We start from the raw sequence: 27500 nt of genomic DNA, 5'->3' as shown, positions 1-27500 counted from the left end.
CTGACACATTCATTAAAAATGTGCAGAGAAAGGCTATTGCTAAATCTTCATTTAAACCTTTCACTATGTTATCATTCTATTTCATTTCCTTCCCCTGTTAGCTACCAGGATGTTTGTATGTAAATACTTTTCCTGCCTGACTCATCCCGCAAAGTTGGAGGCCAGTGTTCCGATCATCTCTTCTTCCAGAGGGGCGAATTCAGGCCACTTGGTTCATCTAGATAATACAGTGTAGCAGAGGCTGCAAAGCTCTGGCAGCTTGCTCCGTCTGATTTGAAAACTTGTCAAGTTTCATAGGTCCTTGGTGATTTGTCATACAAATGGTCAGACTAAAAGATCATGAAAATGCCATATGACCTTCAAAAATAAAATAATTCTAACCAGGCAAAAAATAAAACAAGAATCACCCCCAAGTCCTGTTAATTAATCAGATGAAAAATGAGTGGTTGGCATTTGTTTCAGCTGATGTGGTTGATATGACCCCCTTTATATTCTGTACCAGATAATACTGTTAATTCTACTTTTACCACATTAAGTTTTATAAGACTTCCTTTTCCAAATTCCTGTCCATGCCCCTGCCAAATCCAAAAGCATCTGAATTTTGCTCAGGAGCATGAGCAGTAACGTTAAGAATACTGGATTGTGATGTTACCAGAGAAATTAGGAGGACGTAGAGGGAAACTGTCCTCTACACAGAAGAACATTTGATCTGTGCAGAAATACATCAGTGAAGCAACTTTTGGAAAGGTCGTGCAGGGAGCCAGCAGGACAGTACAATGTAACGGGTGTTTGGCTTTGGACACTGAATAAATTCATTTGCTCTGAATATTGTCTCCGCGCTGCTGGTTTTGTTCAGAGACCAAATTCCACTCCAGTCAAACACCTTGCAGTAAAGGTGGCCACGAGGCATTTTAAGTATTATTTTAAGAGTATTCAACCAAATTGTCAAGCAGGTTCTTCCTGGCTTTGTTGATAAACAGAGCTCAACTCCTACAAAAGCCAGGGTAACCATTTGTTTATTTCAGAGAAAACTGCATCATACTCCTTTTTTGCCCTGGCTTAGGGAAGAAGTGCATGAAAAGGAACTGCTTAATGCAAACAAGTCCAGTAGATACTAAGACCTTTACAGGATAAATGCCACCAGCAGAACTACACGTTGTAACTGATCCTTGAAACATAAGTGAGTGAATGGATTCCCATACAATTCCTCCATGAAATCTTTGATATCGGAACATGTCTAGAGAGGCAGTATGTTTTAGTAATTTCCTTATAAAGCTTTGGGTTAGCATCTTAAGTTGCATTTGGAAAGAGAAATTACGAAACTAAAGCGGAAAAATCACTGGTGACTGTTAAAATGAATTACATAATTAGTAATGATATATCCTGTGCCCAATCTGGTTTTAATTTTGCTTCCAAACCAAAAATCCAATGAATCTTGTTTTCATGGAAGGAAGCAGATGCCTGAACAATTTACAACAGATGCAAGGTTAATGTAGAGGCGCCAATACCAGTATCAGTGGTCACTGCCAATATGAAATCCTAGTCTGTTTTTAAAAAAAAAAATAAAATAAAATTTAGGTGCTGACTCTTGTCAGTGTTTGTGGTTTTCTAATCACATTTTAGTATTTTCCTCAAAGCTTCTTTCTTCTAACCCCAACAGCAGAAATGTCCATTGTAGAAAATTCTGTAAAACAGTTACAGCACTTGTCATGGATCAGAACTAGAAGAGGGGGGAGAGAAGTCTTTTTACACAGTTTTTGAGTGCTGTTTCTAATTCTTTAAAAAGGCAGTATAAAAGCAGTATAACACTTAAAATCAACTCTGTCTCTTTAGGGAAGTTAAAGCCAGAAGAGTAGAAAAAATGAGGAACCACTTACATAAGTCATAATTTCATTTATGCTTGCTCTGCTTTTTCTAATTCCGTTTTGAGGACAAAGAAGACTCTCTATTCTGCTAGTTGATATTAATTTTGTGTTCTTTTGTTTTATTGCTATAGCAGCCGTAACATCAGCACCTTTAAAGAGCTATACTTCTGAACTAACAAAATCCAGGGGTAGAACTTACACCTTTGAATTACTGCGTTGTGCAGACTTGCCTTTCCTCTTACCTCGGAGACTGGGTTGTGATTAAGCAGAGAGGATGGGTCTGGGAGCCGATACGCAGACTGTCATTACCTAAGTTCCAGCCTCCGGGCGGTTCCATAAGGCACACGGAGGGACTTTTGTGGTTTCCTTTTTAGTGGAAGTTGTTGACTTCATTACAATGTGATTTTATTTCCATTGCACCGGTTATATTTTCCCTTACCATTCTGTCTTGCCTCTGTGACATACTGTGCAGTCTTCTCCCTTGACACTTAGCTGTTGGTCTTTGTTGTTCTGTGAGCATGCAGAAACAGCAAACAAAACGAACCACCCCCTCTTGTACCTGCTCTGTTCCCTGCCCCTGGGAATACTTGTTATTCTAACATAAGTATATAAATCTGTGCCAAGACCAGGATTTTTTGGCGGGTGGGGTCATTAAAGCCATGGTTTATTCTAGCACACAGAGACACATGTTTTCTGACCTTGCGTGTTTAAGCTAGCATTTAAAAAATACGGTATTTTCTGATTTTTGTGGGAATGCTAGACTCTCGATATTTGCCTAGTTTCTAGGAAGCTTCCACTTTGCACTTAAAGGCTAGTTAAATGCCAAGCTGTCTTTTGCTGTAGAAGCAGTAAACACAGAGGTGCCGTGCTCGTCTCCAGTGTAACGGATGTGTGTTTTCTCTTGCTGACTCACCAGCAGACACAGTCTTTGTATATTCACAAAGAACTCATGAAGAGGACTTTAGGGACACCCACGTGTGCCATTGAGGCTAGGGAATATGTTGTAAGTCCGCGTATGGTGTGATCAGCCCATACCGTTGCTACACAGTCGCTAACCCCACTTACAACGCCGTTAAGAGTGTGCTGTGGAAATGTGCTTCGTAAAAGATAAAAGGAAAATTTGGTGGGAGGCAAGTTGCAGCTTACTGTGTTATGTGCAGGAAAGATATGTCTGCTAGTCCTGGAAATGCTGAAATTGGCACAATTAAAGTAGCTGGACCTGTGAAATTCAGAGTAAGTACTACAAACAGGTTCCATGCATTTATTCTGAATTACTTTATGAATGCAGTCTTGAGCACCATGAGCCAACCCCTGATTTACAGCAGTGCAGCGACACGTTCTGCGCCTTGGTTGTGGCGCACTCCGTGGAGCTTTCTGAATGAAGCTTCCCTGAACTCTCTGTAATGATGATAGTTCATGGAATCAAGATACGTGAACTCTAAACCTGATACCCGGATAAAGCAGAGTATGGGGAGATTGTTACAGGACCACTAAAAGAAAATTACCTCTTGGTTGTATGAAAGTCCAGTGATTTATTTCAACCCTGTTTTCTGTAAGTGAGGTTAGTGTCCGTGACTGTCCAATAACACATGGACTTGCTGGCCTTCATGCTCTCTCATGTGTTATTGAAGCTTGTGGCTCTTAGGCTCTTCATTTTTTCCCTGCAAGACTAAGCTAGGCTTGTTTTAAACTGACAGCTTGAAACAGATTTGCTCATTTTGAAGAAATGTAATGTATTTGATCATTTGGGGGAAAAATGGCCCTGTTCTCCCAAGAGCTGTGAGCAAGTTTCTAGCTGTGAAAACCCAACAGAATGGGCAAAAGTAGTTATTTAGTGTTCAATGCAGATTTATTTTCAGTCTGCTTATATTTGTTTATAGAAACTGAATCGCTGTCATGTAAAATTATGAATACATTTCAGAAATGGAAAACTGAATATGACATTTCAGCATTTCATTGTTTCCAGTCTATGATCTGCTTTGTTACTTGTACCGGTTATAACAATCCCTGATGTACTATTTGGAAATGCTATTAATAAGTTTTCTATTTTTGTCATACTTAACAGCGTAATAATTCGGCATACAGCGTCTATAATGCTTTTCAAATTTGCTGAATTTACAGCAAAAGAATAGTCTTGATGCAGATGATTCTTTGCAGTAGTATAGCGCCTTTAGAGTGAGTAGTGTTTAGAAACTAGCGCATGTAGCATACATTTGTGCCTTTTATAGAGTGCTTCATAGGTAAATATTTATTCTGCACCATGAGTCTTGTCTGTATATATGTACAAGGATCTCAATTTGTGCTGATCATGTCTATGCTAAAGTTCACAGGAGTGTTAAAGCAATTATGCAAACAAAAGCTGCCTACGCTGAATTTCTTCAGCAACGTATTTCAGCTCATTCTTTCTCCTTCCTGTATGATTATTGTCTCAAATGGATTGGTTTTGTTTGCTTTTTTTTAATGGCCTCATAGCTGAGAGAGTGAAGTTCTTCATTGCACCGTGATTATTATCATGTGTTTACTTCCTAATGGACTGAACTTCAGAGGGAAGTTTAACTGCTGCGTTGTCACTGAATGCATCAGTTCAAATGGAGTATTTCAGTATTTATTGCAACACCATATGTTTTCCTTGAATGGTTGGCATGTATTGCTGTACAAATTCTGGTAACTACTGGGAACTGTTATTTTTGAAAAATGTCTATTTCTTAAATCATGCTGTCAAAAACATCATAGGTGTGGAGCCACCTTTATTTTCAATCCGGTCCTAAAGAACTGTGCTTTTGCTAAAAATGGAGCGTCTGTTTAAGAGCATCATATTCAGGAGCTGTTGGTAGTGAAATAACGGAGAATTCGTGAATGGAAAGAGGTTCAGAAATCTCACAGTGCAGATCATTGCCTGGAGTGAGAGGCGTTTTCCAACTTTTTTGTTTCAACTGTCTTTAACACCGAGCACGTGCGTTTATGCACTTACAAGTTCATTGCGTAGTTTGAGAATTTCACAACTGTTCCCAAGAGCTGGTAGGACTGGCACAGTGCAGATTGCTGAAGGAGGAGGCTGGGTGTAGTTTTGATTCTCCCTTTAAAATCTGGCTTTAGATCTTGAACAGCAGCTAACTTGTGCTCCTTGGCACAGAACAGGAAAGCGCTGTAGCACTGTTAGTCTCCCTGTCTCTTGGAAAACCTTCTGAATTGCAGCTGTCATAACGTCTTGTGCAACACTGGAAGAGGCTTTGGTAATTTTGGTAGTCGGCTGCCCGGGCACATTTGTTCACTGGCAGCTTCTGAGGCTCTCCAGTGCTGTGGAGAGCTGTACGTGCAAGTGATGTAAGGCAAAGGCAAACTGTGCTGCTCTGTAGGCCCTTTAAGCATGCACTTCACTTTTAGTTACTCTGGGAAGGTAAGAGACTAAAGATAATGTTTTGGCTCTGTACGAGGAAATGTGGTAACCTTTGAAGAATTAGATCACGTATATCGTTTAAGGAGCTTGAATAATGTCTTACTATGCTGGCATAGAATCTATTCGGTGTAAAGAGAAGAAGGTGTTTTTCCTTCTTCTTGGTCCTGACCTTGTCTGACTGTACTGCCAAAGTACGTTTGAGTATTTGCTTTTTGAATTGTTAAGAACATGAAATGACTTTACGTGACTGCCCGGACAGCACTGTACACAATCAATGGAGATACTTGAGGGATGTTGTCCTTTGGACATAGGCCTGAGAGCTAGGAAATCACTGGAGATCGCTGGAGATCCCATCGTGCTGTTTGCAGCTGGAGGCCAAGTGCAGTACCTTACCTCTTCACTGAGTTTTGGCTAGGTGTTATCCCCCCTTCTCTTTAAGCCCTTGCGTAAAGGGGCTGATGCTCGTGACTGCATTTCAGCACATTTTTGATCTAAAGTGACTTGCATACATTTGCAAGTTCTGAGGTTTTTTCCACTTCAGAGGTGTTACTGTAATGCGAAAAATCTCTGTTGTTGTAGCCGCTGTAAATAAGGCAATCCAGGCCAGATTTTCACCTGCAGTGCTAAAGCACATGCGTAGAGGTACAACACTCTTCCATTTCTGTTTCTGGTGAGGAAATGGCAGCTGACTGAGAACGCTAGCCCATCTTGTGAACTTTTGCACAGATCTGTTAGTGTTACCCATTTTGCCTTCCAACAGCAAAGGGGATTGTGTGTCATTTTATTGTAACGTCAGTCTGAAAAAGTTCCTCTTCTACTGATGCACTGTTGTTTTTTTTTCTCTTTCTCCCCCCACCCTGTATCTCTCCAATTTTTACATGAAGCTTTCTCTCAAGCTGGTAAGCACATTTACAGCATGCCTGTCCTGTGTTTTAATCACAATTTTCTGTGTGTGTTTTAATGTGCACTGTGCCACATATGATATGACACTGAAATTAACTGTTAAATTTGTTTCTTCTTTGTGTTTGCTTTTTTTGATATTTATCAGATAACTCTGAATACACAGGTCTGGAGTCTAATAGAGGTGATCAGAATTCAGTCTTTCTAATAAGCTGCTAAAAATTAACTCTAATACATAATTTAGTTTTCACTTTTATAATCTAGGGCTATGAAAATGTAGAAAAACAGCATCAAGTAATTCTGCTACTGTATAAGTATATGTTAAAACATTTAAAGAAAAAAAAAAAAATAAAGGTCTCTCTAGTTGCTGGACCTTTTCCAGAGAGAAATGCATGTCTTTGTGTAACATAGCAGCAAAGTTTGCTTTCCATGTCCAGGTGTTACTGGAAATCTGCATCATTATCACCTACATTTTACAGCCCTATGTAGTCCTTCAGAATAACTAATAATGATATTAATTAAAGTTCTGTAAACCTTAACCAACAAGGTTAACTCAGTCTGATTTGAATTCACAAATGGAGATATATATATATATGAATCCTAAATTCTATCTTGGATGCAGCTGGGAAGGTTTCTTGAACTACGGTAAGATAATATGTTACTGAGTTGGAAAGGGAAGGGGTGAACGTATTTGGGAAAGCAAATTATGTGCTGAACTTCATACACAAGGTACCGTACTGCTTGAGATACTCCACACCTTGGTATGTTGCCAACAGCTTGTCTACATTCCTTTGCCCTTCGTGAGCCCAGTCACAAGGAGAATGCGACTGTTTTGCTGACCCACTTCATGCCAGCATGCAAGAGCTGCAAATGACTGATTGCAGTTTCGGAGAGCTTCAGAGGATCTGCAGTAGCACCTTAACTGCATTAGCTTGAAAGTTTTCTTATTCCTCACCAGTCAGTGCCTTTAGGTGCTCTCTCCACCCTACACATATATTGTTCTTGGGTACATCATTGTGGACCTGTTCTGTTCACAGCAGCTTATTCGGAGGAAATGCATGGGCCGTGAAGGCTACCTGCTGTAGCTCTGGAGGTTCCGGGTCCTGCTGCTGCTCTGTCAACAGTGACTTGCTTGGGCTCCATTGGCAATATTGCTTCTCACTGAAGACCTGTGGTGGGCCTGAGGAATGATGGAAATCTCTAGCTTACGTGCAAACCTTGTTCTTCTGGCTGGTAGTCCAACACATTTATACCAGGGATTTCCATTTGTTGTTTTCCTAGTCGCAGTGCTAGTATGTTGTGTAGCTGAGCTAAGCCTTTGTACGTAGGAATAAGTCCTCCCAAAATAAATGGCTGACCTGACCTTTCCCCAAGAATTGCACAAATCAAAAAGATGTGCAGAGAGGGCTGAGACCCATGTGCGCCTCAGGTGGAGGAAATCGGCTTGTTCGTAATTTCCTCTCGGATCATAGCTGTACAAGAGCCGAAACTGGGGCTGATAAACCTCATGCTTTCCCCATATGTAGCTTCAGCCCAGAAACTGGTCCTAACACGGCCTCTTTTTTCAGTCCTTCATCTTGGGACAATTTGCATCCTAAATCCCAGTATCTTTATGCAAGGAAATCTAGTGAGCACCGGCTCTGCTGGTCCTATAACACATCAAAAAAAGCACAGATTTCCCCCCCCCCCCCCCCACTGTCGAAGCATTTCTAAAAATGTAGGCAATGTTCACTACCTGAGAGATAGCCCAGGTGTGTTTTTGCTTGAGAGCATGAAATGTGCCCAGCATGTGCAAAAATTGCTCCTTGACTCTTCCTTTTGGAAGAGGAACTGTAGCTTCTGTTACGATGGGAAATTATTGAGCATGGAATAAAGTCTGAGTGCGATCACCTCCTAGTCTCAGGCATGTATTTCTATGCAACACTAATGCTTTGGTCTGAAGCATTGTGAACAAAGATACTGAATCTAGTCCAGCCTAGAGCTTTTGAATGAAGTTGAAGAATCAAAAAGAAAACGCTTTTCCAGATTCATTTGACTACATCTGTTGCATTCTCCTAATGTATAACTGGGGATATTATTAATCATCTCTGTCTCTTCTGCTTAGAGTTGAGAAGAATATGTTATATAGTCTTTCTTGTAACTGCTTATTTACAAAGCTACATCCAGATGCTTTGCCTTAAAAAGATAGGTGTATGGCTTTAGTGTGTAGATTATCTGTACAGTATATTGAATCATTCTCATGTCTAATGTGATGTGGGAGTTACTAGAAAGCAAAATATTATCATTAAAGAATGAATTAAAATAGATCTCTCCTGTACCATGCACAGCAGGTAACGTAAGCACTGCTAGGACTTCATGTAGCTGGAGTTTTAGAATGAGTGTAACTTATTTAGTTGTTTTTTTTATTTGTCTTAAATTTGCTTTCTCATTGTCTTATGAAATGGAATTTTAAGTGTATTATTACACAGATGATCCTTAACTAGGTGCATATGCCATCTTTTACTGAAAATCAATATGGCAGCAATTTCATTAGGTTTGCCCGTTCTCCTATTTTGAAATTGCTAGACCAGAGGAGGAGATGACCTGTCTGTAGTTGTCCTCCATCCCTCTGACACCCACACACTTTCTTGTAAACAGCTTGTTCTGTAAATGCAGAAGAAAAGAGCGCGCTGTCTCAGAGCACATTCAGTGCGGAGTTGAAAGGGTCTAACGGGCAGCTTTTGTGGCAGTGTGTCCACTAAATCACACTGCTCTGAGAGATTTGGCATTTTAGTAAGACTCATGTCGCAACTCTGCTCACAAGCTGTGAGCATCAGTAAGCTGATGGGCCATTGAATTTGGTTACTCAGCTGCGTGTTTTTACCCTTCTTTCTCCCATAGGCCGGTATTCCCCCTTAGAAATGGGACATGGAATGAGCAGAAACCAAAACAAGAAAAACCTGTACAAATTCAAGATAATGTACAAGAACTTCATTCCTTTATGTGCAACTAATTAGTATTGATGTGTGTTCAGTATAGCCCACCCAAACTGTCCCGCTTGCCCTCCTGCAAGACAAAAATAGGTGGTACTTTGAAGAAAATAGATGACATAAAATAAATCCATACAAAAATAGGTGGTACTTTGAAGAAAATAGTATGGATTTATTTTATGTCATCTATCTGCTATATTAAATTGAGGCAATCAAGAAGAAGCATAGCAGTTTGAAGGCAGAAAAGGGGTTTTCAAGCAGAATCACTCAAAGGTAACCACTGTGGTCTTCAAATATTTTCTTCAGCTATGATTTCAAATTGATTGATTCTATGGCTTTGATATTTGTTATGCTAGAACAAGTGAGAGAGGAAAAATTGAGACACTTTGACATGGAATGTGGATCCTGGAAAGTATGCAGCGTGGTTTTAAATTGCAGAATGCCAGAGGAAGTGCTTCTGTTACCTTAGTGTGTTAAGGAGAGCCCTGACATAAATTAACCGTATTGGACCAACACTCAGACTACGCAGACCAAGCAAGCAATTTATAGTGTACATGAGAAGCGCGACTGTGACACAGGAGTAAAATCTAGCAACTGCTTTTGTGGGGATGCTGTTTGTAGCAGAGTAAGGGAAGGCAGGAAGGATCAGCATGAGAATGGAACTCTGTTAAATAAAATCTGATGATAACTATGGATAAAAATAGATTCTTGGCTTTGCCATTGAATTCTGGCATTCCTTAGTTGGTGATCTCCCGTTAGCCATTTGGTATGAAAGTGGGATGTGGTCCTGAGATTATTTCTAGGGCATCCAGATTGCTAACAGATACCTCTCGGTACAAATAATAACAATGCTTCAGACCATTGTGATTTTGCACAGACATTTGTGAGCTCTTTTCAAAATGCAATCCTGAAGGATTCTTTCAGGCTCTGATTTTTCTTCTTTTTTTTTCTTCCATTCCACTCTGTGCAGGGAGCAGGGCCAGAGGACTTCAGCAATCTCCCACCTGAGCAAAGAAGAAAGAAACTTCAGCAAAAAGTTGATGAACTAAACAAAGACATTCAGAAGGAAATGGATCAAAGGTATGTCAACCCCCTCCAATGAAAAATGAAATAGGTGGTCTTATATAGGAGAACAGAAACAAGCAATATATAAGAAAGAGCAAATAAGGACAAGGGTCTAGGTTTGTTTAAGGTACTGTTCCAAGAAAAAAAAGAATCAGAGGTTGCATATGGCTAAAAACATCTGAGAGATGCAAGGCTCTGCACAGCACAGATTCTGAAATCGGTGATGTAATTTTGGCTGACGTAGGTCGGAGCTGGGGCAAAAGCTGGCTTTCTTTTTATTCCATTCTCCCACCTCAGTGTAATGCATATCCTGTCTTGGGAATCATGAGATGAGAAGATCCTAGTATAAGGATAGGAATGATATAAATGAAGCAACTAGAGACAATTTTTCCTTCTTTCTTGGGCTTTCACGGGAGAGCAGCAGTTTAATCGTGAGCCAGACAAAGATTGCTGTTAGATATACTAAGTTTGTTTCTTGATGTGAGCCATTCCTGAGGGTGTTTTATAGGAAAGTACAGGAGGTAAATACAGCCTCAGTCAAAGGTACAATCATAGACGTCTCTCAGCACTAAGCAGAGTGCCTATTACTGTATGATGGGCATGGGTAGGTCCCAGCAAGAGTGACTATTATGAGCATGTTAACATCATCAAAAGTGCTGATTGATTGGTGTGTATCTTAAGACTCTCTGATCTGTAGCTTATATTTCGTGGAAGCAGAAAGGTAGTGAGTCCTATGCTTTTGTGGATGCTTTTTCTACAAGGCTTCATTTATCATTCTGGTTGAGAATAAGGCTATTTTAGTTACACATCTTTTATTGATTGTGGCAGCCTGTATTTGTTGCTTTGTGTTTGTTCACATTCTGCGGTTGCATTAAAGATTCAGCATGTTATGTTTGCAAGAGACAGAACTTTTCTTCCCTGAATGATTTCAAGACTTAGCCTCTCCGGTACCAGTCTATCCCTCAGTATTGCTTTGCATTTGTACAGATGTGCCTACATTTTCTGCTAACTTGCTTTGAAGAACCTGTTTGGTCGAGTAACCCAAACTTTCTTCTTTATGTTTTATATCATGAATAAGAAAGGCAAACTGCACATGATTATATGATTTCTCACTACTTTGTTTTTTTCCTCTGTTGTAACTTACATTTGTCTCTGTACAGATTTTTTTTTTCTGCTCTGTATTGATTCTGAGGTAACCCAATGTTAAAATCAGCGAAATCAGACTCTCCGGTACCAGTCTATCCCTCAGTATTGCTTTGCATTTGTACAGATGTGCCTACATTTTCTGCTAACTTGCTTTGAAGAACCTGTTTGGTCGAGTAACCCAAACTTTCTTCTTTATGTTTTATATCATGAATAAGAAAGGCAAACTGCACATGATTATATGATTTCTCACTACTTTGTTTTTTTCCTCTGTTGTAACTTACATTTGTCTCTGTACAGATTTTTTTTTCTGCTCTGTATTGATTCTGAGGTAACCCAATGTTAAAATCAGATACGAAATCAGAGCAGAATGAAGTTATTTTAAATAAAGATAGTATATGATTGAGGAAGTAGCACCAGCAGTTAAATAAGAGTTAAAAAATAGTAATAATTATGACTCATATGTTTGCAATATTATCCCTTAGGGCTTCAACCACAGAGCAGTCCCACTTCCTTGCCACCCACACTTTTTCCCATTTTCTATACACACAAAGCAAAGGCAGGCACAGGATTGCAATTGTCAAGAGTTTGGTGGGAAACTCTCAAATATAAAGAGTGTTAACTTGAGTCGTGGGACTCACGTTAACCTTTCTTCCCCCAAGTAATGCCTAGAGAAAAGCTGAATAGCTGTGCCAGTAATACAGGAAATCAGCTCATAAGTCCGCCCTTCTCTAAGCTCTGAAATGTTCATCATCGCGCAGATAACTTTTTTTTTCCTTCAAGTTCAGCCTCAACTTGACTCAGGTCAAAGGCAGCACACTGCTGTCAGTGAGAGCTCCGCAGGCTTTCCTAAGGGAGCTCATGAAGGCATGTACTACGTTAATCTTGGCCTTACAGTACCACATTCATCATAGCAGGCCTTAAAATTAACATCTCTGAAACCCTAGGCGTTTGGCATCTGGGTTGATACAAAACACAGCCCCCAGAAAGAGTCTAGTAAAAATGCTGTATAACTTAACAGGATGCAAGGTCGCATTATGTGGCCTAAGGTCCATCTGTCACTGTGCTGTGACAAATGCAAACCATCTGGATTTAGCTTCGGTTTTAAGCAGTGTGAAATAAATATCTTACAAATGATTTGGGTTGCAAAAGACAAACTGCAACAGGCAGGGTGAGAATTTCTGGTTAGCACTCCATTTTTATTATTAATACATCCACGTCCAGCTCTTTTGTCCCAGTTTCTCAACTGGATTTCAGCCCACAGTGGAGAATAATGATGCAACTGTTTGTCTGTGCCCCAAAAACAGGGATGATGTTAATCTAGAAAGCTGAAGCTGTCACTCATTGCAATGATTGCGAAATTTTATTCCCCCTGCCCCTCGCGATCCTCCTGCCACCCTCACTCACGTGAAGAACCCTCAGCTGCCTGTAGAGTGAGGAGCTCCTTTTAATGTAGGGGCTTGAAGAGTTTGGCTCGTGTACAGTGTCTCTGTCATGTCACATCATAGGCAAAGGCATCACTCACTTTTTTCCCATCTCTGACAGTGTAAATTCTCTTCTGGCAAGTGATTTTACTGTTATTTTTTCAATGGCTGGTTCTATACAGGGCAAAAGGCCCTGTCTGGATATTCTCAGTTACCCTTGTAGCCGATTAGGCTTGAACCACAGAGTAAAGAAGAGGCAGCTTATTATCCTTTCATTTGCCCTCATTTAGAGAAAAGCATGTTCCCCCAGCCACACTAACACATGTTTTATTTTTCTTCTCAGAGATGCCTTAACGAAAATGAAAGATGTGTATATCAAGAACCCACAGATGGGAGACGCAGCGAGTGTGGACCACAGATTAGCAGAACTTGCACAGAACATTGAAAAGTTACGATTAGAAGTTCAGAAATTTGAGGTATGGGAAGAGACGTTTCAGTAAAACGTAGCTCAGCATATGCTCAGTTCTAAGCAGATGCTTCACTGCTTTTCCAGATGTATTGATGCATTTTCTTACCATGTATGGGTGAGTGCTACTTGAGCACTTGCATTAATTGAGATCTTTGAGCCTGTTTGTGTAACATAAATATGTACCATCTCCTGTGACAGTCAGCCAACAATCCTGCTGTTTAATTTGCCACAGAAAACAAATTGTGCTAAGTGGTGGATAAGAGAAATGTAGTGCTCTCTGGACTGCCCAGAGGGGTTCAGGTGCTTATTTAATTAAATAATTTGAAGCATCACGTTACAGATGTCTGTGGAAGATGAGAGGAACATAAATGTAAAGCACCATTTATAGTCTTAACAGCAAGACAGAAGCCTTCAGATAAAATATGTTTTAAGGAATAGTCTGCCATTAACAGGAAGCTTCTTAGAGATACAAAATCTCAAGAGCATAAGGAGTATTTGGAATATATGAAGCCATTATAATTACACAAGAAGGATTATAGGGCTGAGAAAAGACTTCACTCTGTAAGTTACGCTATGTGCATAAATAGACACAGCCTGTTAATTTTAGATGTTTCTTACAGTTCTTGGCTTCACTATCCACTGCTTTCTTATCCATTTGAAAATCACTGGGTCTTTCATTCTCCCCAGCTTTAGTCCTCTTTTGCATTCAGCAGTCACTGAGGTTGCTGTTTCTGGTGTTACTGAGACTACTATAAGATGCCAGATGTCTTTTTACTTTATTGTGACTAGGGCAGCAGCATCTCCCAACAGCTGCTGTTAACTGCTTCTCTTGGGTCACAGTGTGTTCAGCACCCGGTGTCAAAAAAGAATCGAGTTTTCAGTAAGTGTGTTTTTTGGCAAGACCGATAGATTTAATATACACTTAAAGTACAGAATCTATTCCCCCTGACAACTGCAGCCCAAAGGAAAATTTAAATACGTTTACAATCTGGTTTTAGTTCCATAGTCTGAATGTCAAATATGACGCAGCAAAGTAAAAGCAACATATCCCCTTGCAAGTCGAAGCATGAGAGATGCATGAGACTGCTTTCCCCTTGCAGGGCTGGCTGGCTGAGGTGGAGGGCAGGTTACCCATGCGGACTGAACAGGCCCGGCGGCAGAGCGGACTGTATGAAGCCCAGAACACTTCAGCAGTGAACAGCTGTGCGCAGGACCGGGAGAGGTACAGTATCTGTACAGAGCTGTCCTGTTCAGATTGGTAATTGAACCTGCTTTCCTTAGCTTGTTAATCAGGAAAACTGTAGCTCTGCAGCATTCAGAAACTCATTCTGTAACCAGACTGAAGGCAGGCACTCCGTGAAGTGTTTCACATACTGATTTTAGCATACGTAAGATCCCAACTTTAAGAGCTACTTTTCTGAATGTGATGAAATGTATAATAGCCCCCTACACTCACTGCTGTGAAGGTGAGTGAGATAGGTGCATTTTTTACAGCTTTTGATGGGAAAAATGCCTGGTCTCACCCATCGCTTTGTGACAGCTGCTAGTGTAACAGCCAGTTCTGAGCATGCTTTGGAATTGCTGAGCTGCTCCAGCTACAGTCGCTCACCTTGCCTTAAGTGTCTGGTAACTAAGTCATTCTCTTTGCTCCTGAGACTGGTCGCTATAGTTGCTCTGTATTTTCCTCTCTTGAGCAGCCCAGATGGCAGTTACACAGAAGAGCAAAGTCAGGAGACTGAGATGAAAGTACCGGCAACGGATTTTGACGATGAATTTGATGATGAAGAACCACTACCCACCATAGGAACATGTAAAGCGCTCTATACATTTGAAGGTATCACTCAGCCTTTACTCTCATTTCACTTACTGTTTTGTTTAGTTCATGTACCAAGGACAAGTGGGAAACCTTCATTTAACCCCTGCAGTGCTTAAATAGGCAAAGAAAGGGCGAGTGAGGCTCTGGCATGATTCTGTTTCTTAGAGAGGCGCTAAGGCAGTGATTTGTCTCCCATTATGCATGGACTCTGGAAAAAACAAACAAACAAACCAACAACAACAAAACAAAACAAAAACCAAACCCAAAACTGATGTCAGGATCACATTCATCAGGTTCTTCGTGTACATGCTGCCATCTCCAGAATCACGCGTTCTTGTTCATGCTGTGCTAGTGATGCAATGAAGGTTGCATTAGCACGTTGTCGGAGTGTGCCCTGAGCACCCTCCTGCTGCATCTGCGGTTCCCATTGTGCAGGACAGCCTGAACGCCGTGTTACTGTGTCTTTCAGGTCAGAATGAAGGAACAATTTCTGTAGCAGAAGGAGAAATGCTCTATGTAATAGAAGAAGACAAAGGCGATGGGTGGACACGAATCCGAAGGAACGAAGATGAGGAGGGCTATGTCCCTACGTCGTATGTTGAAGTCTATTTGGACAAAAATGCCAAAGGTGCTATGACTTATATTTAATACTATTATTACTACTTTATTTGCCTTCACAGAAATATCCAACCCTGAAACAGCTCTGTGTTGCAGATAGAGCCTTCTAAAAGTCTGTACAATGCCACGAGGTGCATTATTTCGTACGTGGACTAATGCGGCTTGCTGTACTGCAAAACGTGCTTTTTATTGATCAGAGAAGGATAGTGTGGTAGACTGTAAAACTAGAGGGGAAATGCAGCCTTTCCTAGACAGCGCTTGTTCAACTGTCGCTGCCATTGCACACCCGACTTAGTGCAGGAAACACAAAGCCATTTGGAATAACATGGGCTCTCCTCAGATATCCAGGTGGCATCTCGGACACGTTCACAAGTCAGCTGTTTGTCCCAAACTGATTCAGTGGAATGTTATATGGGAAATACTTAGACTGCCGGTTTGTGTCTCAGTGTGGTAGCTTTTCAGAGCCTAATGTGTTCTGTGGACCTTTTGGATTGAAACCTGGTCGTCATTTAGTTAGTGTGTTTGGAAGGGGAAGGAGAGATCTTGCCAAAACCTGTCTACGCAGGTAGTGTGTCCTTGATAAATCGGTAAAACGTTAAGAAAGATGCTCCATTCTTTCCCACCTTGATACATTTCAGAAGATGTATTTGCTGTTTCAGATGACCATAACTAATGGTTTAATCTTTTGCTCACACAAGATCAATGGAGACATTCAGAGCTTAGACTCGGCAATCTTCTGTTTTGTTGTTGCTTTTAACTCCTCACAAATAGGTGTGTTGTGTAAGCAAGCAGTGCTACAGGGGAATCCTGGATAGAATATATGCTAGCCCCATGAACACCTGGTAAGGTATTACACTGAGAAATCAAAAGATTTTAGTCCTGTTTCAAATCAGGATGTGTTTGAAGTCCACTGTTAAATAATTTATGTGTTTTTTCAGTCACTTAATCCTTCAGATTATTGTTGTGTTTCCTGGACTTTAGAGTTCTCGGTGTGAAACAAGCTGCCTCATCCAATTTAAAAGAAAACTGAACCATTCTCATTGGGATTTACGGACAACAGGAAGAGAGGAGTAGGACTGTCTGTAAACAAACACTATAACTTGATCACTTCACTGTCTTGGATTCAGTATTAAACAGTGCAGTGCCTTGTCTGCTGGGGTCTTGTTTTATTTTGCCATAATATGGTAGTTTTATGTTTGTGTTGGCAAATACAGGGTCAGTTGAGATGCAAAAGAGTGCAGAAGGCTCAGCCCCTCTGTTGGCTTTTATTAACCTTTGAAACAGGAACATAGATTGTACATTCTCCTTATTTCATATTTGGAACAGGGCAGAAAGCACAGAATGGGAGATCCCATCTCTTATCCCTGTGTTCTCTCCTATGGAGATTGACTGCTTTGTGCGTGGCAGTAGTTGAAAGCAACATTATTATTCTGCTGGAAAATTTGTTGTTCAGCGGTGTAGGCTGCTTGAAAACAGCTAAGCTAGTGTGGCATCTACATCTGTCTTAAGTAACAAGCGTGGCTCCCCTGCCCTCAGATACGCAGTGTGGTTCACATCAGTGGAACGTTACAGCAAATGGCCGATTTACGAGCAGAGCAGCAGGTTGGATGGAAGTGAAGCAAAGCGTATCTCTGAGTGGGGTGAGAAGTCCTGACAAAGTCCTGCTAACTGAACTAGCAAAAGTTTGTCTTTAATTTACCCTTCTGGAGAGAATATTGCAGGAGTATTGCAATACCAGCCAGAAAATCGTATTAGTATGTTAATGGTGTTATGTAAGTTACAGGATGATGCTGAATGATCGTAAAAATGCGGTCTGTGCTGGGGGTGAAGGCTGATACGGTTGCAGCCACTTCTGTAGCAACGATGGAGGTTTTTCAGATCCTTTTAAGTTTTTCCATTAATTTTTCTGGACTTCAGGAACAAAATCAAATGTGTCTGTGAATATCTAATGTAAAGGAACTATAATATTTACCTCTTATTTCTCAATTCTCTGGTTAAAAAGAAAAGCTAAAAGAGAACTTTCCATAAAATGTCACAGTAGCAGTATAAAGATTTGGGGGAAGTGCTGCTATGTTTAAAAGACAAACTTTGTTGCAAGCTGCAAATTTCTCATTTGATTTTTAATATATTAGTAGAAGTGACTTTACTCAATCCTTGAAACTGAAGCTACAACATTCCTGAAAATGACACTGTAAATACTAAAGCATTTACAAACTTTAGTAGTTCTTTCCTCTTTTTTGGAAAGAAGCTCGAGCAGCTGGTACCTCTAAATGTTAGTTGCATGAAGTGTGGGAGCATTCACACCAGCTCCGAGTACATTTGTGACTTTTCTAGCCGGCAGAATCAATTCTGGCTCGGGCGTACCTGCCTGACTAGGTTGTGCCAGTGCTGTGAGCCAGAGGCAGCTCTGCCTAAGAAATGCAACTGGTAAATGCTTTGCGAAAAGCCGCCGGGCAGCTGGCGAGCTTTTTCAGTCAGCTGAAGCCTGTGTTTTCAGAGATGAATAGGACAGGTAAGTCGTGTGCTGCAGTCGCCCTCCTGATTGTAGTCTTCATGGGAGCCAAGCTAGGTCTGCGTGCTCCTGCAAATACCTGCGTGATGGCTGTTTGTAAAGTTTACAATGATACCTCCGGTCAGAGGGTGTTAGCAAACCCTATCACAAAAAAGAACAGTAATGTCTATCTTGTTTTGCCTTTCTTTTTTTCCAGATGTGTACAAATCACTTCAGAAAATCTCTTGAGTAGGGTTGCATAGGCCTGTTCACCTTTTTATTCTACTGGTTTGCTGCTACGGTTGTTGTAAGAGCTCTGTTTCAGAAGGTTTTCTTTAGAAGAGATGAATGCACATGTCATATCTCCAGCAATGAAAGACTCTGTTAGGTACCGTTCACTCAGCTGATGCATGTATAACTTCACCTCTTGAAATTTAAATGTGCATCACTACCGATGAAAGTACTGGCCCGACTGTATGAATTTAGTTGTAAACAGCGTTACTCTCCTTTCTAATATAAATGAGAGCCAACACAGTTCGTTCTCTTTGTGATGCATGCAGGAAACTATTATAAATGCTGAAACACATGCAGACTAAAAATTGGATCTATTGGATGTAAACTCACGTTGTGGGGCTTACGCCAACCTCTAACTGCTAGGGGACGAGGGAGGAAACTCCTCTGTGCACCCATGGCTGTAGCTTCTTGCAGGGCTTTTCTGCACCGGTCAGGTATCTGGTGCTGACAGCTGTCGAACACAGGAACTACTTGGGCCTTTTTGCTCGAGACTGCCCATACTGTGTTATTGAATATGGTACCTCACAATCTTCTTGGGAACAAAACTGTCTTTCACTGAGGGATGTTGTGAAGTAGTGTGATACACAAAAGTACTCGCATGAAACAACCGGCTTTATATAAACTCGCCATTGCACCCAACAAAAATGCCGTGCTCGCTTCCACCGGAAAGGCTGGCTGTTCGGGTGACATTGGAGTAACAGAGGCTGTTTTGTGAAGTTAAACTTCCTGATAAAAAAAAAAATTTTGGAGCCGTGGGCTGATTAGCATTTCAGCTCCTTTGCCGCTGTGGGTCTGTTCCTCCTCACCTCCAATTATATAAATAAATCCTTATAGAAAGCTCTGTGACTCCGTGTTGCAGCTCTGCTGTTTGTTCACTGTAACCATTATGCAGAGCCTTGACTTATATAAATAAATAGGTAAAAGTTAACCATGCTGATGCACTTTTTATCTAGGATGTATCTGATTATTTAATGCTTGCCAAATTATTTAGGAAACAGTAATTATAAACTGGACTGTGGCTTTTTAAAATCCTTTTGTTAAATACTTGTCCTTAGTTCTCCCAGTATAAAAAAAAAAATAAATGTATATAACATAACTTAAAAACTAAAGTTACTTGAATTTGAATTGTTTTTATCCTTTTATATATGTATAAATAAAATATAAATGGTTTTATAGGCTAGTCTGCTTAACCTAGCTGTTGTTTTGATAACTACTCAGTCCCTCTTACGTTGATAAGCATTTTTGGTTACTTGGCTGCCTGCCTCTGGCTGGACTTGCATAGAAACTTTTGTTTGGTGTTACTGTTTGTTAACTCTGGCCAGTGTGGTTGTTTCGTTTCTATTCTCATTTTTTTAAAGAATCATCATCTGTCAGGAATCTCTTTATAGCTTGATGTACCATGGTGTCTTCTTCTAATAAACATTATATTTTCTCATTCCTGTGAGGGTTTTTTTTTTAATGGCAATTCATTTAAGTTTAACTTTATAAGGGAAAGCAAATGGCCCGGAGCTGCTTTTCACCTGCTTCCCACACTAAGTACAAATGCAGTTCCCTTGCAGGAAAAATGTTTTGTTGTGGCTCTGTGAAAACTTCTTCTTGGTGTCATTTGGAGTTTGTTCTTTTACGGAAGCGGGTGCAAAGGAGGTCGGAAGGTTCCCCTGCCCTCTCGAATGCGAGGGAAGTTTGAACTCATCCTGTATTCCCCTGGATACAGCAAGCCCTTTGGCCAAATCACACTTCTGGATTGTAGGTTCATTTGGCCACAGAGAAAACTTACCCTCAGCCAGAAGTCTGTGGGTATGGGAATGTGACAAAGGATGGCTTTAGAGGCTAAGACTGATTTCACTTACCTGTTTATTTCTGGACTTCCCTTAAGAATGAAAGGTCTTTACAGCCTATTGTGGAAAGGATAGCTAGTCTGCATTCGTCTGCAAAATTGTGTTTTACCTTCCTGTTGTTGTTCTTCAGTATCGTTTGTGGTCTCTGGAGCTGTCGCTTGAGCAGATACAGTTCTCCTTTGCAGACTGAAACTTAAAAAGCCGTTTGTTTTCTCTGTTGCACTAAGAAAGTGCTGGCAGGGTCCTGCTCCCGAGTTTTACATCCTCCTCCCAGAGGAAAGCAGTGTCCCAGCGATGCTCATCCCCAGGCTGGAGGGAAGGGCTGAGGGTGAATGATCGCTGTTTGAGTGCTGGCAATGTGTGCCCCAGTTCAGGAGCCTTCCTTAACCCCTTGTAACCTGGTAGATGCTTGGATGCTGTATTTCCTTTAACCTCCTGCAGGCAGTACTACTCTTAAGGGATCCCGTTTTCCCCAGCCTCTTTCTAATCCAGTCTCTTTCTTTTTGTCTTTCTTATGTTTTAGATTCCTAAAGGTGTTTGTGCTGGTGCAAGAACCTCGGGGCGAGCTTGTCACAGAAGGAGAAACAAAATGGTCTGTTTACCCTGCAGGCAGTTAAAACACGCCCATGGAAAGCCAGACTCCCAGTCTTGTCTGGAGTTCCCACTTGAAAAATTCAGACCTAAATTCCATCCCAGTACCATTCCGATGCTTGCTCTTTTTCATGGCATGCTACTTGTGGCTCAGATCAACTTACCAGCCTTTCCCACTCTTCTGCCAGCTTGGCACAGCCCCTCCGTAAAACATAACCAACGCTTTCCCCCCACCCAACCTCCCAACACCGGTCAAAGAACTGCTGGCTGCCCTTTGATGCCGAGGGTAACCAGAGAGTCCCAAGCATGTACTGATCTATCTTCTATCCTCCCTTGTCCCTCAGTCCATCTGAACGTGTGCACTGGTCCGTCAGCATTTCACGTGGTGCCTTTAGTGCTAACCCTGCAGGTAGTCTCATCAAATGGCTTGGAAAGGAGGTGCGTTCACGTGGAGAGCCTCCCCTGGGAACAGTGTTACAGCAGCTGGACTGGGCTCTGAATTTGCGGTATTAAATTTGATCCTTAGGCATTAGTCAATATTCTGCTTTCCCCAAAAGGTCACTAATACTTGTCAGCCTTTATTTTTTTTTTTAAATCTAGGCTGATGCTCACTCCAAGTATTAAATCCCTATGACCTTGCTGTTTCCCGAAAGCCTTCAAGCTCACGTATGTACGCTTGTTTTCCTGCTTGTTCTCTCTGCCCCCTCCTCTTTATTCCCCCCCCCTCTTTCTCTCTCACCACACACACACAGACACACACAGACAGACACTGGCGTTTTGGTTTGAAGCCCCATTTTGCTTGTCACAAAGGCCTCCGTTTTGCTCTCGTTTCAGTCTGCATGCTCGCCCTGTTGCCTTGCCTGCGCCCACCTTCCCGAGGGTCACGTTATTTTGTGGCTCGTTGTTAATCTCTCTGCAGTTTTCTTTTGTTGGTTTGTTTTTCAGCATTTCAGACCTGCCTTCTCCTTTTGCATGACATCTTGTGCATTCTCATCAGTTAATGTTTGAATAACAGAATTTTTTTAGAAAAATAAAAGAGAAAAGAAAAAAAGAAACCGCGCTCTATTTCGTTGTCCCACCTTGTCATGGACTGGACCTCGACCCAGAAGCCAGACAGGAATATTGTGACTTCTTCATCAGCCATCCTGTTCTCACATGGTTTTATTTGAAGCAGAAGTAGCATGATAAGTGATGCTGCACTTTATCGTGTCATGCAGTGGAGAGAGAGCTATAGTATCTCCAAATATCACATGATCTGGACCTCAGCTGCCTAAGAAAGGCTCAATTGCTTTCTAAACTTCTACATTCTAACTGTTGGTTTCCCCTCAATCTTCACCATTGCTAGGATTTTACAGTCATCCTGTACACCTTTGAGCCCCGTAAGAATCAGTTGCTACTTAATAGCTCCTGAGGGCCTAATTTATTCATAGATCAACACATCATTTGGGGTTATCTACTTGCTCTTAGGGAACTTTGTCTTTTGTAAAATCTCCAGAATTTGAGAAAATTGATATGGAAGCCACTACGGGCAGTGACCCTAAAATGAAACCTCTCGGGTTTAGTTTGCAGACAAACACGTGTGTGTTGTTCTGCTGCCTGCTGCGTTTTTATGCGGGGTCAGCATATAGAAATGTGTCCAAGAATCAAGCACTCTCCATGTTGGGGACTGCCTAGGCCGTCCCCACTCAGGATGAAGTAATTGTTGAGTTGGGTTACGTGTCGTGTTCATAACTCGGTCCCTTTCTCTCCATTCGAGATACCAACTTTTATTTTTAATAGCACAAAGTCCCTCAGTCCTACAGCTGTAGCTGTTGTATTACGGTGCTTAATATCTGCAAGCATCAACCAGCAAAGGGTTATGGTTTTTAATCCAATTCAAGTGGCTCAGGAGCCCGCACTGAGAAGCGGGTGATACCAACACTGAGGCCGTTCAGCTACAGTGTCAGCGGCGTCGGAAGGGTCATAATCAATTAAATTACCATCCTTATCGTTGCTGCTACTGTGGTCGCTTAAACTGCTTAGATCCATGAGCCTCCGATGGCAGAATGTGATCCACACGGTTGGCACTTGCGGCTTTGTACAAAGATCTGTGCAAAGGCTTTGTCGCGTCCATCTGTCGGGATCTAAATGGTTAAGCAGTTAACAGGTGTGCAAAAATATCTTTAAAATATTTTTAGCTGCAGTATTTTTATTCTCGTGTCCAATGCACTGTTGAATCAGCAGCGAGAAGAATTCATTTTCACCTATTGTTGTGCCATCTATGTAAAAATTAGATAAAAGTTTGCTTTTATATATTTAATCTAGGTGGACAGTATATTATTGTCAGCCTCTGTGGAACATTTGAACAGTTGCAATGTCTGTGTTGCTAAATAGCGCTTTAGAAGGAGCATTAGCTTTAGCTGACTGATGTTCTTCAAAAGTTTTATTAGGAGACCATGTATGGAGTTTTTATAAACTTGGCAACTAGTTCCCGAAAGCCCGGATCTTAAAACTTACTGCAAGAAAAAAATAGTGACAGTCGTGTATTGTAGCCTACACGTCTTCATTCCGCTGCCTTTCTTCAGGGTAACGAATGAGTAATTTTTGTAGAATTTACCTTTTGCAAAATCTGAAGGACTAAATATGCGACTGGTTTATAAAAACTCTGCTTGAATTTACTAATCTCGCCCAGAAGCGTGGACTGTACATCCTACGAAATCTCATTACCCCCGGCAAAAGTCTCTAATGCCCTTTCTTAACACCTGTAAATAGAGAAGAAACATATTTACTGATACTGAAAGTTGTGTTTAATGCTGAGTATTTTTCAGAAGTTCATTTAGTTTGATGCATATTGTTCTTTGGTTTTTGTTTTCCTGCCTGAAGTGTCAAAAGACCTAAAAAGCCAAATTCTATTTTAACATGATGAAGTCGAGCACTTTTTTTATTTGTATATGTGTGTGTATGTGTGTTTGAGCACTGATCTCTAGAGTTTGGTGGCATCTCAGTGTTGTGATTTCATTGCCAATGTAAAAGGTTCTGGTATTGCCCATTCATTTCTGGAGACAGAATTCAACCAAATAAAGTGCTTCCATTTGAAAGCGAATATTGACCTTGTAACAATGAAAGGGAAATCATCCACATATTTAAATAAACACTTAATTCCAGAAACACGGTTTCAGAGGACCCTTTTGATCGTCCAGAGAAGAAGAAAAATGGTTTTGTCGCTTCTCTTTCCCAATAAAACAGCTTCCCTGACTTGCTGAGGCGTTCTGCCCTTGCTCCCCACTGACCTTCCTGCCTTACCACAAGCGTTGCCAGTTGAGAACGGGAATTTAGCTGTGACTTGCTGTTTCAGCAGGATATAAATTTTACAGCCCAAAACTCCCCTAAGCTGCTGTCGTTCCCCTCATTATTCTCCTCGGCTGTGTGTCCAGCTGTAAAATTTACGAGGAGTAAGTCTGCTCCAGTGGGGCGCTTGTGCCTAGCTGCTGTAGCCACAACCGTGGCGGCACACGCTTACTCACGGTACTTGGGGGGGTTTTTTGTTTTGTTTTCTGTTTCATATTATTTCATACTGGAATTTTCAGGTATTTGGAGTATTAATTTGGCTCTGCCTGTACCTTTGAGTGCCCGTCCCACACAGCCACTTCCCGTCGGGTCACTCCGAGACACAGTTTTATCACTCAAACTTGTACCTTTCCAGCTGGCACTGAACAGAGGCTGAGGGGGTGAGGGGTTTCTTCTTCGGTCATTTGAGGAGGAAGGGAGATGCGCTGTTCTGGTGGGGCTCGTTGGCGTCCTTGGGAAAGGCAGGTGGTTCTTGCTTTTCCCCCGCTTCAGCAGGAGGCCGTGAGAACTAGAAGCTTGGGGGAGATATTTCCTCTAATAGAGCGCTGTAGCTTGTCATGCCCATGGTGAATGCTGTGGTTTAACTGGAAGTCTTGGCAGATGTTTTTGATACCGATTGTTTAAACCTGTTGCAAGCCCAGCAAATAATGCATTTGTGCATGCACGCGTGAACGTGCAGATGTATGAAACACAGTAACGTTTCCCTTCGCTGAACAATCTGAGAACCAGATGCATTTCTGTAGGTCTGGGTGAGGATATTTACAATTCCATTTTAATACGGTGGGTTGGTGAACAGCGTGCGCGTCTCTCTAGCTGAGACAAAAACCCTGGCTAGCTTCTGGACAGCTTCTCCGTCACCTGTTAGTCCAGTCCACGGCTCCTAGACGAGCCTGTTTCCAATGAGGATTTGCAGTTGTACAGCTCAGAGGAGGCGACGCCTGGCTGATAATTTCACTTGAAGCAGCTATATAGAGGGGGTTTCTCCTAAGGTCAGATTGCTGTTTTCTTTTAAGGGAATTTCAGTTGTTCTTTGCCAGCACTAATTGACATCCCTGTCAGTTCAGGACAATTCAGTACTGTTTATGAAACAGTCTGCTAGTCTCCACGTTTTTGGGAAACAGTGAATAGGAGGGGGTGTCTGTCTGGCTCTAAGGTTGATTTCTCTTAGGCAGTATTAGCATTGCTAACTCTAAATAGAAACAGCACAACCAAATGAGTGAGTGAGGGCTGGCAGCTGAAGCCAAGCTGAGCAATAACTGGGAAGGAAATAAAACGAGCTTTACGTGTGCCGGCTGTGTCACTGGACATGTCCCAGTGCACAGGATGCCGCGTCCTCCGGCCCTTCAGGAGGGCGGAGATGTGCCCCCGGCGCCAGTGGGCAGCAGAGCAAGGCTGCGGCCTCGCCAGCGAGAGCTCGTGAAGGTAAAGCCGTGGGGTCCGCGTGCAGTACCTGGGCCCTGCATCACCCAAGGAAGAGCCAATTCCCCTTCCCATGGGCTGAGACACGACACATGCATCGTAAGGCGAGAGCATGGGGCAGGTGGTGCAGAGTACTTGCCGTCTGTGTATCGCAGCTCGGCTGCGTCCAAATGATCCCTCTGTTCGTGAGGCCGTAGTCCGGCCGTGAGAGGAGTCGAGGGAAGAAGAGCGGCTCGTGTAAACTGAACTCCCCACTGCTCCCCGAAGACCCGGGGGGAGGGAGCAGGTAATCTCAATACCGAGGTTAGCTCCATCAGTCCAATGCATGAGTAGTTCTTTCATCTCCCCTTTTTTTGCTATCAGCAAGGGTAAAATAAGGGGAAAATGAGGTGATTTGCAAGAACAACTGATAAAAGACTGCAGCCATGAAATGTAGCTTACGTTGGCATTTGAGACGCGTGCTCAGAAATACCGTAGCTGCCTACTGCGGGAGTCGGAGAAAAGCAAGGCTGCAGTCAGATGTCAAATGAAATATAGATGCAGAACTAAGCTTCGAGTGTTTTAACGGACAGAGGGTAACAAAAAGTACAATTACGGGTTTGCCAGAGCAGCGCTAGAGCTGTTTGTCTAGACACTGAATAATCCCCTCCCTAGGGGAGGGCGTTCGTTCATGTCTCCTGGAAGGTTACGAGCTGTTCTGCAGTTGCTGAGGTGACGGGGTTTGTGAGATGCAAGTTTTGGCGGTTGACTTCAAGTTGCTAAAGAACGAGCTGCACGTTCTTATTAACCCGACTCCGGCTCTATTTCTTCAGATATTTCAGGCTTTAGCTAACGTGGTGTCATTCACTGCTCTGGCAGAGAGCTGCTCTTGTCCCCCGCAGCCCCAGGCAGGGCTCGCATCACCTGCCTGGTTTAACAACTCGATTAACTCACAGTGGTAGAAGGCCCTGGCAAGGGCCCGGGGCTTCCCGGGGCCCCGGTAGCAAAGCTGCTCACGTGTGTGTTGACAGGGAAGTGGGTTCTATCGGTAATGACATCTTTAGCCACGAAACAGACTGACAGAGAACTGCGCAGGCTCCCTTCTAGAAACCTAGAACGGCTCAATGAAACTTCAGCTGCTTCCCTTGCAAGTTACTTTCGTAGCAACGACAGTCATGAATGGCACCCGAGCCAAACTCGGCTGAAATCGGGTAAATGACACATGGAAGAGGAAGTCTTTGTAAGCAGAGGCTGAGGAGCAGGCGCCCTCCTCTGAACGAGCGCAGTATGATTTAGTGGACTCGGGCTGCGGAAGCTCGCTGCCGCCCAGAAGGATCCGTTACTGTAAGGCCTCTCGGAGTTGGGATTTTTTAAAATTTTTTTCTTTCTTCTTTAACTCTGTAAGTTCCCTGGCAGCTGTCAGCCCCTCTGGCCACGCACGGCAGCAAGTCAGGCAGCTTGTTGAATGCACGTGTATTTATTGTAACACATTTTCAGCACAAAGTATAACACTTAAGCACAGGAGTGTTATTACAATCTGTACAGCAGCCTCTGAACGGCGCGGACGACGCAGACATGCAGCCCTACAGGCTCTGCAGCAGGTTCGAAGGCGGCTGCAGTGGCCAACAAAGACAGCTTAAAACAATGAGAAATCCCAACGGTGGCGCGTTCTCTGACCTCCCCTCGGGCCTGGCTGGGTATATACAAGCATCCAATAAACAGGATAGTAAAATTAACATGCTGAACCATTTACAGACATTTTTTTTAAAGAAGAAGCTGCTCTCTGCAGCAAATGTTTGGCGTTAAAAAAAAAAACAAACAGAAACTGAAGGCCACATTTTTCTTTCCAAATTCTCCTGTCTTACACCCTTTCCCACTTTCTATCTCTAAGTCAG

The 27500-nt window shown here is 42.2% G+C and overlaps 1 protein-coding gene across 2 annotated transcripts in view; it reads left to right on the top strand.

The window, feature by feature from the left end:
• FNBP1 (formin binding protein 1) overlaps nucleotides 1-23960 on the top strand; it is a 94604-nt gene extending 70644 nt beyond the window's left edge. The window contains exons 11-18 of one of the 2 annotated variants that reach the window (XM_009286924.2): nucleotides 2782-2868; nucleotides 6147-6161; nucleotides 10102-10211; nucleotides 13107-13239; nucleotides 14333-14454; nucleotides 14930-15066; nucleotides 15518-15676; nucleotides 20813-23960. In XM_009286924.2, the coding sequence (XP_009285199.1) occupies nucleotides 2782-2868; nucleotides 6147-6161; nucleotides 10102-10211; nucleotides 13107-13239; nucleotides 14333-14454; nucleotides 14930-15066; nucleotides 15518-15676; nucleotides 20813-20820 (771 nt within the window). In that variant the 3' untranslated portion in view covers nucleotides 20821-23960. Of the gene's footprint in view, nucleotides 1-2781; nucleotides 2869-6146; nucleotides 6162-10101; nucleotides 10212-13106; nucleotides 13240-14332; nucleotides 14455-14926; nucleotides 15067-15517; nucleotides 15697-20812 lie in introns of those variants that run through there. The other variant, XM_009286929.2, reaches the window with a different exon arrangement.
• The last annotated feature ends 3540 nt before the right edge of the window (nucleotides 23961-27500 follow it).

Source organism: Aptenodytes forsteri, unplaced genomic scaffold (assembly GCF_000699145.1).
Source record: "Aptenodytes forsteri isolate BGI_AS27 unplaced genomic scaffold, ASM69914v1 Scaffold136, whole genome shotgun sequence".
Taxonomy (NCBI): Eukaryota; Metazoa; Chordata; class Aves; order Sphenisciformes; family Spheniscidae; genus Aptenodytes; species Aptenodytes forsteri.
The sequence above is the reverse complement of the archived record's forward strand: the minus strand, read 5'-3'. Positions and strand labels throughout refer to the sequence as shown.